The sequence below is a fragment of the Astatotilapia calliptera genome, chromosome 15, assembly GCF_964374335.1.
Source record: "Astatotilapia calliptera chromosome 15, fAstCal68.1, whole genome shotgun sequence".
In the NCBI taxonomy this organism is placed as follows: domain Eukaryota; kingdom Metazoa; phylum Chordata; class Actinopteri; order Cichliformes; family Cichlidae; genus Astatotilapia; species Astatotilapia calliptera.
Window position 1 is genome coordinate 7,818,544 of NC_137436.1, and position 12,784 is coordinate 7,831,327.

The following is a 12,784-nucleotide window of genomic DNA, read 5'->3' on the forward strand; positions in this document are numbered from 1 at the left end:
TTCATGTGCTGTTGTGTTTAATTTATATGTAAAAGTATTCCAGTGATAGAAGATAAGCACTAACATGGGACTCTGAAAGGTGCATGATCTTTGTTTTCATCACTTACTATTTTAAAATTAGTATGGCTCCTAAACATCAGTTCATCTTTTGTCACCATTATTATATTTAGCTTGTTCACGCTCAGTAGAAACACGCTGCAGTGCCATCATTTTAACCAATATCTAAATACAGGAGGCTAAAGGTATTAAGCATGTAACCCACAGCAATGTGTTAGCATCAGCTCAGTGCTCTCTGCAGTGTACTATATGCACTAGCCTCCCATTGATATCTAACAGCTCCTAATGCTATTCATGCCCTGCTGAGCACCATGCAACTGCTAAGCCAAATGCCATTCTGTATGTCTAGGGCCAGCTGACTGTGATATTAGTTTAGCACTAATGCTATTCAGTGTGAATAGGCTAGTGTCTGCCAGCCTGTCTAATATTAGTGTGGGATGGGGGGGTGGGAGGTGGGGGAGGCCTTTTACTCTGTTCTGAGCAGCTTTAATTTGAATCTGCTGGAATGAAACCGGCAGAGCATGGGGGAGTCAGATTGCATTGTGATATCCGTACATTACTGGATGGGACTGTGTGTCTGGCGTGTGCATGTGTTTGTGTGTAAACCTTTTTAAAAGTATTAGGTGCCTCTACATTATATGCACATCGATTAACCTTCACTGTTCTCTCTGTTTCTGCTTCCCTCTTTTCTTCTCCCTTCCTCATTTTGACTCTGTCCCCTGATTGCCTTGCGCTATTCTCATCTCTGCCTTCGCTTTTGTCGTTCACCCTCTGCCTTTCATCCATTCATTTGCACATTTATCAATTCATCTTACCCCCTCCCAAATCTGTCTTTCTCTCTCTTTTTTTTCAGTGTATTAGACACATAGCTACCCTGCTGCTCCAAAATCAGCCAAGCCTCCTGCAGCCGGCACTGAAACTGATGTCTGAAAGCGGTGACGAGCAACTGCTTCAGCTGACTCTTGATCAGATCAACGGCATGAGCACAGTAAGTGTCATTGTAATAGTCTGGAGAGTTTGTGTTCAAATGGAGACACAAAGGAGTTTGCTTTATGAACTGCAGATTGGCTGGTGACATTTTTGTTGTCACTTATCCTTTAAAATTGTAAAATGTAAAAAGAAAAAGTGCTTCACGGCTTCCTGGAGCTCAAGGAGGTGTTCCAGATTTCTTTTCTTCTTTTTAATCAGCTGTTAACCCTTTAAAGCCAAGCATATCATAATTGATGCATGTGGTTTTGAGACTTCTACATAATCAGTGTGACTTTTTTTTACCCTCAAAAAATGATATAATTTGCATGACACATTTTCAATGACTAAATTGCAAAAATATGGCTAATGTAGCGAATGTGATACAAATTAAAACTCATATATGCAGATTAAAGTTTGATATATTTTCATATATATTTTGTCTAAAGGTTCAATGTTGTGGAAGTTTCCATTCAATAAAGCCTGCAGACAAACGGTGAGCGATCGCTAACATCTTTTAATCAAAACAAGAACAAAAACCCAAGCTTGGTGAGAGAAGCCATCGCTGGGGCAGTCGATCAGTCTCTCCTGGCATGGCCCTGGGTTTAAATACTTCCTACAGGAACAAAAGGCTGTACACAGCTGTTTTCACACCTTTGGTCTTCCCCCAAAGAAAGTTCATACTCCCTTGCAATGTCTTACATTGGTTGAAGAGACAAAAGGCACTTCCCCCCACCCTGGGTTCTTTGTGTGTGAATGCTTCCCCCAAACTTCCTGAGATACAATCACCCGGCTGTTCAATGGCATGAATAAGGTGTGTGACATTGAGACATGCTTAAACCCAGTGGCACCAAAGCATTATACAATAAAATAATATGAATAATACATAAATGAAAGAAATTCCTCTACATTCAACAAACGCTCCAATATCAAAAAATTAAAGATTTCTGGCAGTTATTTCATGGTTTAGGTTTTAAAAGGTTAAAACCCAAAAGTTTTCAGTGTGTAGTAATGGTGAAGAGCTCAAACTGTCTTAGCCCTGTCTGCCTAATAAATGGCTTAAAAAAGGCATCTAAATATCAAATTAGGTTAATGCGTAATATGAATTATTTGTTTATTAACCTTTATGGCTTGCGCTTTAGAAAAAAAACTAGTGTTACCCATTGTGTTTTTGGAGCCTTAAGGTTTGCCTTTTGACCAAAAAAGTGTGACTGACTGAGAATCCAGAGACACTGCATGCTGAAAAGAAGATAATGGAAAAAGGTCTGGTCTGTTGTCTGAACATCCTCTTTCCCACAGTTTAAATTAAGTTCTGCTAAATAATTTCAACATCCTTACAAACCCAATTTCTCTACTTGCCAACTTGTCCTCTAGTTTTGGGAGGCCACCGTCAGATAAGAGCATAATCGTTCAAGACTGCGCAGGTCGCTCTCCACTGTTTCTTCAATCAGATAAGCAATTGTCACAAAGTGGGCTTCTCAGACCCAGCAGACCTTCTCTTTGTTCCTGGATCAGATAAGAGAAAGCCACACTATTAACTGACAGAGCCTCCATTAAATCAAACGATCAAGCTGCTATATTGGAACACCTGCTCTTAAACCTCAGTGAATAAGACAGCGGAACTGAGGAAAGTTAGGGTTGCTGGAAGTGGTGAGAGAAAGGATTTGTGATTTAGATGTGGGAAGAGAAAGTCAAATGGAGCAGGAACGGGTGTCGAGACAGAGAAATGGGATGAGAATGGAAATTACAAGGACAGCAAATGTATAAATTGTAACGTTGAAAAGGGACCCGGGCTACAGTAGATAGCACGCGGGAAAGACAGAAAAGATAAATCAGGTAGAGTTAGAGAAGGGATATATGAATGGAGGAAGACTGGTGGCGTGTCGCTGCTTTGAGAAATAATCTTACGTCTGCCAAGTAAAAGCTGAATGAACGGGGGCATGTTCGGAGCGGCACAGAACAGTGTTCATCTAGAGATAACATCATCACAGACACAGAAAAATTATCTTACATCTAATACATCTGATAGTGTGTTGGCTCCACGCTGCTCGCTGCTCATTGTCTGCATGTGCCTAGTGCCTTTGTGCATCCCTTCAAGTGTGTGAGTATTTCTGTGTGTGTGTGTATGTAGAACTTGTTTTGATTTCTACATGTTTTCAAGTGCATTGCTTCTGATTACTTAAACTTGCTTTGAAGGTTGTGTTCACACAAATGCTATTGCAAAAAACAGAATTTTGCAAAAAGGACGTTGTGTGCAAGTCTAGTATGTTTAGGCTTTGGGCATAATGAAACACTCAGTCTGATTCAGTACCAGCGCTCCTCATTGACTGTATTTAAAATCTTAACTCGAAACTCATAATTTCCATTAGGTTACAGTAATTGAATAAACGAACTTAAGCTCTCGTGTGACATCGTGCACACGCTGAGAGCTGCCCACCATATTGGACGTGATACGACCAGCAGTTGTAAGGAAAAAATGTTTATTCTCAACTGGTCAGTGCTAGCTGTCATGAGGTTAAGGAAGTGGAGGCTGTACTTGTGCGTGTGCGTGTGCGTGTGCGTGTGCGTGTGCGTGTGTGTGTGTGTGTGTGTGTGTGTGTGTGTGTGTGTGTGTGTGTGTGTGTGTGTGTGTGTGTGTGTGTGTGTGTGTGTGATTTGAGCTAAAAAGCACTTAGGCTTAGAATAACGTGCTTGTATAAATGAGACATGTAGTACAGGGCACTTTTAGTGCTCAAGTTGTGTAGAAAAGCACTACATAAGTACCAATCCATTCAGAAACTACTGATTTAACTAAGTGAATCACTGTAAAGCTTAAATTATTTGCAAATTCAAAACTTTCTGAGCATGAAGTGTTTCCTTAGTTTAATGGGGAGAAAAATCTCACATAAAGTACTGCAAATAGTTTCTATCCATGCAGATAGATTTGCTTTTGATCTGCCAAGGGTTTAAAATATCCAGCTATACAGCAAAATATTCAACATTTTGGTTTTGGTGTATCTTTTTAAAACATCTGAAAAGTTACTTGTAAAAATGCAACTTGGGCCTTCAGAAGGAATTATCTTTGTAATCTACATTATCCTTGTAACATGCTGTTAACAGTTTTTAAATGCTTGCTTGTTTAATGCCAAGAAGTTCCAATAACATTTATTAGGTTTGTGAATAATTCATAGTGACCGGAAAATATATATTACTGGAGCTGAAGCACAGCAGGGTTAAATTGTAAACTGTCCACATGGTTAGTTACCACAGCGTGAGCTTTTTCATTTAATTTGATTTTTAGCAAGTGCAAGATTGAATGTTGGCACTGGCCGTCTCCAGCGGACGTCCTCCCTTTACACTTCAGGATATTGCAGAGCAACTCTGCATCGACACTCTGAGCCTGTGGGAGAAATTACAACACCTGCAAAGTTTGGGGGGAAAAAAAAAGTAAAGTCTGCATGTCGGCAATGATGATTCTCAAAATGAAAGTTGGGTCAGCTCATAAGGTGATGTTTGCCTTCTGCACAAGCCTGAGGTCCACAAGGAAGCTGGAAATTGCAGATGCACACAGGGATCAATCCAAAAACACTGCAGCAACAGAGGAAGCTGTTCATGCACAAGAACTCGAAGGGGACGTTGGTTAAAATTGAACTGGTGATGGTTCTTGGACTCAAGGAAATTTTTGACCACACCTTGTAAAGTTCATGTTGATCCACTTCTAAACGTGATGGCTTACACATACTGTTTCTATTTTAGCAGCTCTACAAATAGCCAGAACTTATCAGGAGTTACTGTGCAGCTGCTGTTAGCAGATCAGTATCTCAGGAGGAACAGAAATAATTGATTTTGGCTCAGCTTGATCAATCAGAAAATTCACTGAGTCAACAGCCTGTTAATTGACTGCAGTTACTGTTCAGTTACTTTTGGTTTGCATTTCATTGAGATTTTGTGTTTAGCCACGCTTTGTTTCACTCCATCATACTAGACAAGGTGCTGCTGCTGTGAGTTTTATTATAGTTCTCGTTTAAATAACTAGCCCGAGGTTGCTTTTTGGTCACAGTGAACTATACATTTGTTTGCATATGCCACTCTGAGTGATTGGCAGACTTTATCTTAAAGCACTGCCTACAGTTTTCTCCTGGCAAATAGCTTTGTATCTAGTATAAATCATTGTTTACATTGTTTTACCATCAAAACTTTTTTGCCACAGCTGAAGGTCCCTGAGGTTATCATTAAGAAAAAGAAATTAATTTAGAGTTTAATTAAGAAAATGTAATTAAGGGAAATCACTTGACCTAGGAAGCGAATTCAAAACAGTAACTGATTCATCCACAGTGAGATATATGTATATGTGCAGATTTTCCTTCACTTTTCCTGTGTCTTGCGTTGCTGCTGTGTGGTAGGTGAGTAAATGGGTATGCTGAGCTCTGCAGGAGGAGACCACAGTGGGCGTTGGAGAACTAAAGAATGGAGGAAAGGAGTGGGAGTAGTGCAGATTATTTGAAAAGGAGACAAAGAAGTAGAGAGCAGGTTATGGAGAAGGGAATGTATTCTTGATGCCGAAAAATACAGTGGAGGCTTTTAATTCTCTGCTTTCACACTGTTCAAAGTGTCGACACACAAGTCTTCAGCTGTACTCTCTTCCATATTGTCCATTTCTCTCCTCCTCTTGAAGATGTATGGAGTTGGGAGGAGGGAGTCAGGAGTTAACACCAGCCTGACTAATGCGAGTTCTCCATTCTGTCTGTAAACACACACACACACACACACACACACACACACACACACACACACACACACACACACACACACACACACACACACACACTTATACAGATTCCTCTCAGTGCTGCAGCAGTCCTTGTGCCTTTTCAGCAGCTTATGTTTTTTGTCCAGGCTTTTCCATGATTCTACAAGGCTTACATTTTCTGTGTGGCACATGTTCGAGTCACAGTGACGACAATGGCATATTCAATAGCCTCGAAACTGCGGGTCTTTAGCCAAAAACCATAACATTTTCCATCTGAAGTGGCAATAGCAGGTTGTTTTGAACCGCGGCTGTCTGTGGCTCAGTGAATTGATAAAGTTGTTGTCTGCAGATGACTGGTTTCAAAAAGAGAACCATGTAAAACTAAATTTGCTTTTGATGGCTATGATATTTTTCTGAAATGGAAAAAAAAGTTGTGTATTTCTGCGTAGATCTACAGTACTGTGCAATAGTCACCCATCATTTTATTATATTTTGATACGAAATGGGAAATGGATACAAACATACATGGAAATATAGTATATAAGGCAAAAACAGAGTTTGTATCGGCAGTGGTAGTATGTTTGGGAACATTGTCATGCTGGAAAATTAAGTTGTTAAACCGACGTGTTCCAAACAGTAGGGTACATCTTTCGCCATCTTACAATGCTGTGATTGCAGCCATTCCCCAACTCTCTGTGAATGGTACTCATGGCCTTTGATCAGTGGGTTTTGGTCAGTGGTTGTTGATCAATGGTCATGAGAATTTGCATAATTATGTTTAAGGAACTGACCTCCCAGCCCATCGTTCCTTCAGTGGGCTGGTTTCAGGCATTATGCAAATATACTGTTTATAAGACTGGGGAAACCTGCAGTCAGCTGAGACTGAAGAAGTCACTTGGATGAGTGACGAAACGTTTCTCCCACAAAACGCTACGTCCAGATGAACAGAATCAACGTTTGGAGATTTACTTTCCTGGATGATTGAGAATGCATCAAGACAATTGTAGATCAAATTTCTTCCATTATGAAAAGATCCCCAACGCTATTGGCTGAGACGCTCCCCAAACCATGACAGTCTCCACTGTGTTTTACAGATGGCTGTAGACACTCACTGTTGTACCTCTTTCCTGATCTTTTCTGTACATACTCATGACAATTTAAACCAAAATTTGCACTTTATGCCTGTCAAACTGTTATTTGTGTCATTTTTCAACAAAATGTTAACAAATCACGTTTTTGCGACAGGCTGCACGTAACAGTACCAAAAGATGGCATTTAAAAATTGTCATGTGTTTGTTAGGTATAGACACAACACTGGTTCATCCCTTGTTTCATAGATTCCTGCTTTGTTTGAGTGATTCTTAGGTGAGTTAGATGACTTGACAAACCAAAAAACATTCTTGTGAGAATGGTCAGGTACTAGGTACAGGTATAGTAGTGAAAAAGTAGCCAATGTCCAAAGAAAAACTTTGGAAGACCTTCAGAATCTCTCGGGACCTATTTTACCACTGTAAAAAATTACAAGTAAAACTGTCTCATTGGATGCAAAATATAAAGACTCAAGACTTTTGCATAGTCATGTAGTTTCTGTTGGTTTGAGTCTCAAAAGGAAAATGTACAATAATTCTGATAGTTAGGATAAATAGGCTGTTGGTTGAACAAACCAATCACTTTAGTGGTGTCTCTGAGCTTTGGGGCTGTTTTCTGAATTTTTGCTCATGCTTTCAGTTGGATTAGAAAATCGTAGCCATTGTGAGGCTACTGAACCACTTTAGAGTAGCCACATTAGCCACAAGTGACCCGTTTGGTTCCCATGTGAAATTTTCCAGTAGCCAGAGTGCCTTCCAAAGCCTGACAGAAAAACAGCCAATCACAGGAGTGGAGCGCCCCAAACGCTGATCCAGTCTTGCCAAAATGATTCTGTGAAAATATTCACAGAATCAAAGAAAAGATGACATAGCCTAAACTAGATAGCTAGCTAGATAAACATGCTGTGTAATGCACTGCTACAGTGTTTTGTGGGTTTACTTGTGTTTACCACCCAATGATGGGCCAGTTTTAGTGGTAGTGCTTCATCTTTCTATCTTTTCTTTTTTGAATTTATTAACAGTTTTAATTCGAACTTGTGCTCCCTTGTGTATGTTTTTAATCAGTTAGAAAGAACTCAAAATCCCGTTGAAAGAGTTGGATGCACCTTGTCCATCTGCCCAGTGTAGTGAGGACAAAAGGGGCATGTGTGCTTGTGTTTGATTGAGTGATTATGTGTCTAATTGCTTGTTTAAGTGGGCTTGTTTACAGCTTTTTGTACCACATTGAACCTATTAATCTAGCTCTGTTTGCTTGCAGCTCACTGCGTTGATCCCTGAACTTCCTCACCGTGTGTGTGTGTGTGTGAGTGTGTGTGTGTTTGTCTCCTCGTATGCGTCAGAGCCCACTTTTATTTTTATTTTTTTGGCTTTAAAGCCTCTTCTTCTGTCACTTTCAATCATGTTGTGCTGCAAGCAAGAACTGTTTGGTGTCATTTGTGTGTGCGCACACTCAGTTTGGTGCACCGCTAAAGCCTGGGGACAGCTTGGATGGAGGGATAGGAAACAGAGCCTGGAGAAGAAGAAGAGGAAAGGAGATAGTTGTGTGTTGTCTGGCATTCCAAAGAAGCTTTATGATTTAAATGATAAAAGAAGGCTGGGGCCATGCATTATGTATTAGGCATTGTACGTGTTCAGTAATTCCAATTAAGCTCTCAGCTGGGTTTAGCTCAGTGAGAAAGAGCTGAGAAGGACGTATACAAGAAATGAGAGACATGCAGGGTAAGAAAGGCAAACAAGAGTTTAAAACACTGACCAAACTAATCAGGTAACGTTCAGTGGCCTCTCGGAACAAGCCAGGAAAAGACTACCTTTTTTTTCCTTTCGTCTTTGACGGCGCGAGACAGCAAGAAATGAGAAGGTAATAAGAGCAAGAGGGGGGTTGGACATCTGATGGCTGCAGCTCGATGTGTCAGTTCTCTTGTCACGCTGAGTGTTTGTTCACTCACTCAGAGTGCACACCAGCTGCGGGTGCGAGCACACTCACAGGAGACAGAAGATGCCTCTTGTTTACGCATCTCCGAAGAGAGAGACTGGGTGTTGTTTGAACCCTCGAAGACGGGCCTTTAACCTGATATAGATGCAACACAGCTACACCCCTATGCACAAAAATAGATCCACCTCAGGACAGGTTTTCATGTTCTCCGAGCTGTTGACCTGTGATACAGAAAGAAAGGCATGATGGATGTATTCCCTGCACAATCAGATCCTATTCACACTGATCTGTTTATTAAGACAAGACCTGGACAGACTGCAGGGGGAACTCAAGAACTCGGTGAGAGAGAGGAGAAAGGATGATGAGGGAGGAAAGGGAGAGGGAAAGAGGCAGTATATAGTCACATATACAGGTTTGTCAGAGTTGCAGCAGATGGCTAGCTGTGGAGCTGAGTCAAAGGATGATGTTGTAATTGCCTTTCACATGAAGGATCTGAGTTTAAACAGATGTTGTGGCAAGCATTCACACTGCCAAAGTGTCCCTGAATGAGATCCTGAAATCCCACGAGCTTCGCTAACCACTGGTCTTCTACTCAGCCTCACTTCTCATGCAAACATTTGCAGACCACAGGTTAGAGAGAAAGGATCACTGCCTCCTGTTTAAACACAACACAAGCAAAAAAACAGTTTTATATGCAGTTGGAAAATAGATGCAGCTGCATTGGTGGAAAAAAAAATATTTGGAAAGGTTTGAGCGAACAGTGCTGTTCCTCACTCTTGGACAGATGATTGGATGGAGACCAGATGCTTTGAATATGTAAAACAACACAGTGTATACGGTATAATGTATAAGAAGGATAGAAAGATTTAAAGTATTGATTGGTTTTTATTATCTGCAGCTTTTTTACAGTAGGGATAAGCACTTGAATGTGACACAGATGTTTGTGCTGTAAAAAAAAAAAAGGATATGCCGTTATCTGCTCCACTTTGATATCAAGATTCCCCTCCATCCCTCCATCTCTCAGGTGCTTCTTCACATCTATTTCCAGCTCAACTGTCAATCCAACTGACTCTAAGACTCAAATCTGCTGTCTCTCTTGACACTGTCAAACAGTAATAGCCTGGGAGGTAGGTGTGTGTGTGTGTGTGTGTGTGTGTGTGTGTGTGTGTGTGTGTGTGTGTGTGTGTGTGTGTGTGTGTGTGTGTGTGTGTGTGTGTGTGTGTGTGTGTGTGTGTGTGTGAGTGTGTGTGTGTGTGAGAGAGAGAGAGAGAGAGAGAGAGAGACAGACACCAGGCCTGTGCTCGACTGATGTACTCGCTTTCTTTTTCCTTGCACAACTCCCATAACCAGGAAATGCAGAGGAAAACATGATTTTTTTGTGTTTATTTATTAGATTCAGTGTTTGTGCGCGTGTTTACAATATTTGCATATTTCTGTCCCTACACTGGTCACCGTGCACAGGAGCGGGGCTAGATCATTGTCCTCTAAATTCGTACACATCTCATGCAGCCACAACCAACTGCATCTGATAATTAATTTGTGTGTTGTAATGCTAATCTAGTCTCCTCTGCAGGTATGATATTTAGAGCTTCCGCAACTCTGGCGCTTTTGTTTCACACTCCCCAGTAGTTGATAGTGTGCTACATATCAGTCATAGCTGATAAGGTGTATAGCTTATTTTAGAAGCCACACGTTATCATCATTGCATTTGCTATAGGCGTGAGCTCTCATTACAGCCAGGCTCCAGCAGGTTATTTCAGTGATTAACAGGCTTTAAGGTCCAATCAGATCAAATCTGAGGTTAATCGCACTTAGAACATCAAAAGGCACTACAGAGCTGCAGAAGATGACGCCTGCAGACTTATCGCGGGTTTATGAGCCCCTGACTTTTTTTCATACCACCACAATGAGGCTGATAGATTGGGTTTTCATTGGTCAAAAATATACTGGTTGGCATAACCTGCTCAGGATTAATTGTAATGATCATAATCAGATAAAAATCCTTATCAAATACATCTCACCGGACGATTAATTACATAAACCTTGCTAGTGCTGGGGTGGACCACATTTTCCTTCAGTACTGCATTAATTCTTGACGATATAGATTTAACAAGGTGCTGAACACTTTCCTCACAGATGTTGGTATGCACATCCATGATGTCACTCTCCCATTTCACCACATCCCAACTTATTCGATAGAGATCTGACGGTGATTGTGGAGGCCTTTTGAGCACAGCGAACTCACGGTCATGTTAATGAAACCAGCTGAGATGATTTGAGCTTAAAGGGATGGACATGGTCAGCAACAACACTTGGACAGGAAGGCTGTGGCATTTGAACAGTGCTCATTTAAATGGTGTTCACTTGGTACCAAGGGCCCAAAGTGTACCAAGAAAATCACCTTTCTTCCTAATTCTGATGCTCAGTTTGAACTTCTGTATGTATGTGGATTTCATTTTTCTCAGAAACAAACAAAAAAAAAAAATAGCAAAGAGAAATTAAAAATGCTTGCCATGAAAGAGTTTGGGTCTTTGGAGGTTAATCTAAGATTCAATAAGTATTCCCCACATGAATAGATGAAGTACAGTAACAGTAGAAAAACTGATTTAAAAAAAATTGAGTCAAGCTTATTTGGAAGAAAATACTCCAACATGCAACTTTTTCTTCCAAATAAAGGCATTTTTGCAATCTGGCTAAACATTTGTCTTGTTTGCAGCCTGTTTCATCATCTCACCTTGTGTTTCTTGCCTTGTCTGACTTTATTGACACACTGTCTATGCGTTTTCACATCTCAAGAAATCCTTTCTTCAGTGTAGTGTTACCATAACCACTTGTTCTTCAGTGCCAAATTGCACACATTTATATAAATGACACTTTTTTTTCCTACTCACACTTCTGAAGAATAAGAATCAGTTGCTCTTTTGCATGTAAATTTAAAAAAAAAAGTCATCATTCGTGACATTGATCTTCCACAAAGCTCCAGAAATCCCATGTAGAACATTTGTTCAGAGTCTCTGTTGAGGTTGCAAAATGAAAAATAAAGCTGAAGTGTGAAGGTGTTTTTGAAGTGCTTCTCCTCAGTTCTGGTGTGCATTCAGCCCCTGAAAACAGTCAGTGGATTTAAAAATGTATGTATCTGACGCTCTCAGTGCATGTCAGCCAAGCTCTCTTCATCATACATTTTCCACACTCCTAACCCCTGCTGTCTCTCTTGTAGTTTTTTCCTCCTTGATTCTCATTATACACGGATGACCTCCTCATCCACCTCTGTTCTAGGTTCAAAAATTTCTCAGTCTGTCATCTTTCCTTTCCCCAGCTTGTCATGATTCATCTGGTCTTGTCTCTCAATAGAAGGCCTAGAAATTAAATTAGTAGTCATGCACGTCACACTAGTCACATGCCGACTCTCTCTCATCCTTTGGCAACAGGGCAATAATGACCTGGCAGGGTTTAAAACGCATTAAATGGAAAATGCATTAAATCCACTATACTGATGTTCCTTCCCAGACCTTCTAACATTAGCATGAAGTAAAAATTACTTTAAGTTCAAAATATCAGTAATCTCCCCCTAGGAGACAATGTCATTGTAAGAGACAGCAGCTGAATAACTAATGCTTATCATCACATGAGCCAAGTGATCCTCTTAAAGGCTCTTTGTGTGTGTGTTTAAAGGAGGAATTGTCCATGCAGGGGAAAAAGATCGAGTTTTGGCTCTGCTCACCTTCTCCGCTACACTAGAGAAGACATGGGCTCCACATTTATAATTGATCTGCCTCAGCTCCAAAAATACCCCAACAAGGACACGCTGTTGTCTGCGTGTGCATGCACACAAGCGTGTAAAGTTGAGGAAGTGCAATCTTAATAATAGAGTTAGCAAACAGGTGAGAGGGTGCAGAGGAGACGGGCTGAGTCATGGAGAGACGGCCCTCTCAACCCCAGCACTCAGCCTGGCTTTTGCATGGCCTGTAAACCACTCTTAGCTGCCCTAACGGCATTTAGCTGTTTGAATTT

General features: G+C 40.8%; 1 protein-coding gene across 1 annotated transcript in view; it reads left to right on the plus strand.

The window, feature by feature from the left end:
* The window catches only part of nbas (NBAS subunit of NRZ tethering complex), a 179,142-nt gene that overhangs the window by 164,692 nt on the left and 1,666 nt on the right, over positions 1-12,784 (plus strand). Inside the window, exon 52 of the mRNA XM_026142563.2 lies at positions 911-1,045. Within this exon, the coding sequence (XP_025998348.2) occupies positions 911-1,045 (135 nt within the window). The remainder of the gene's footprint in view (positions 1-910; positions 1,046-12,784) is intronic.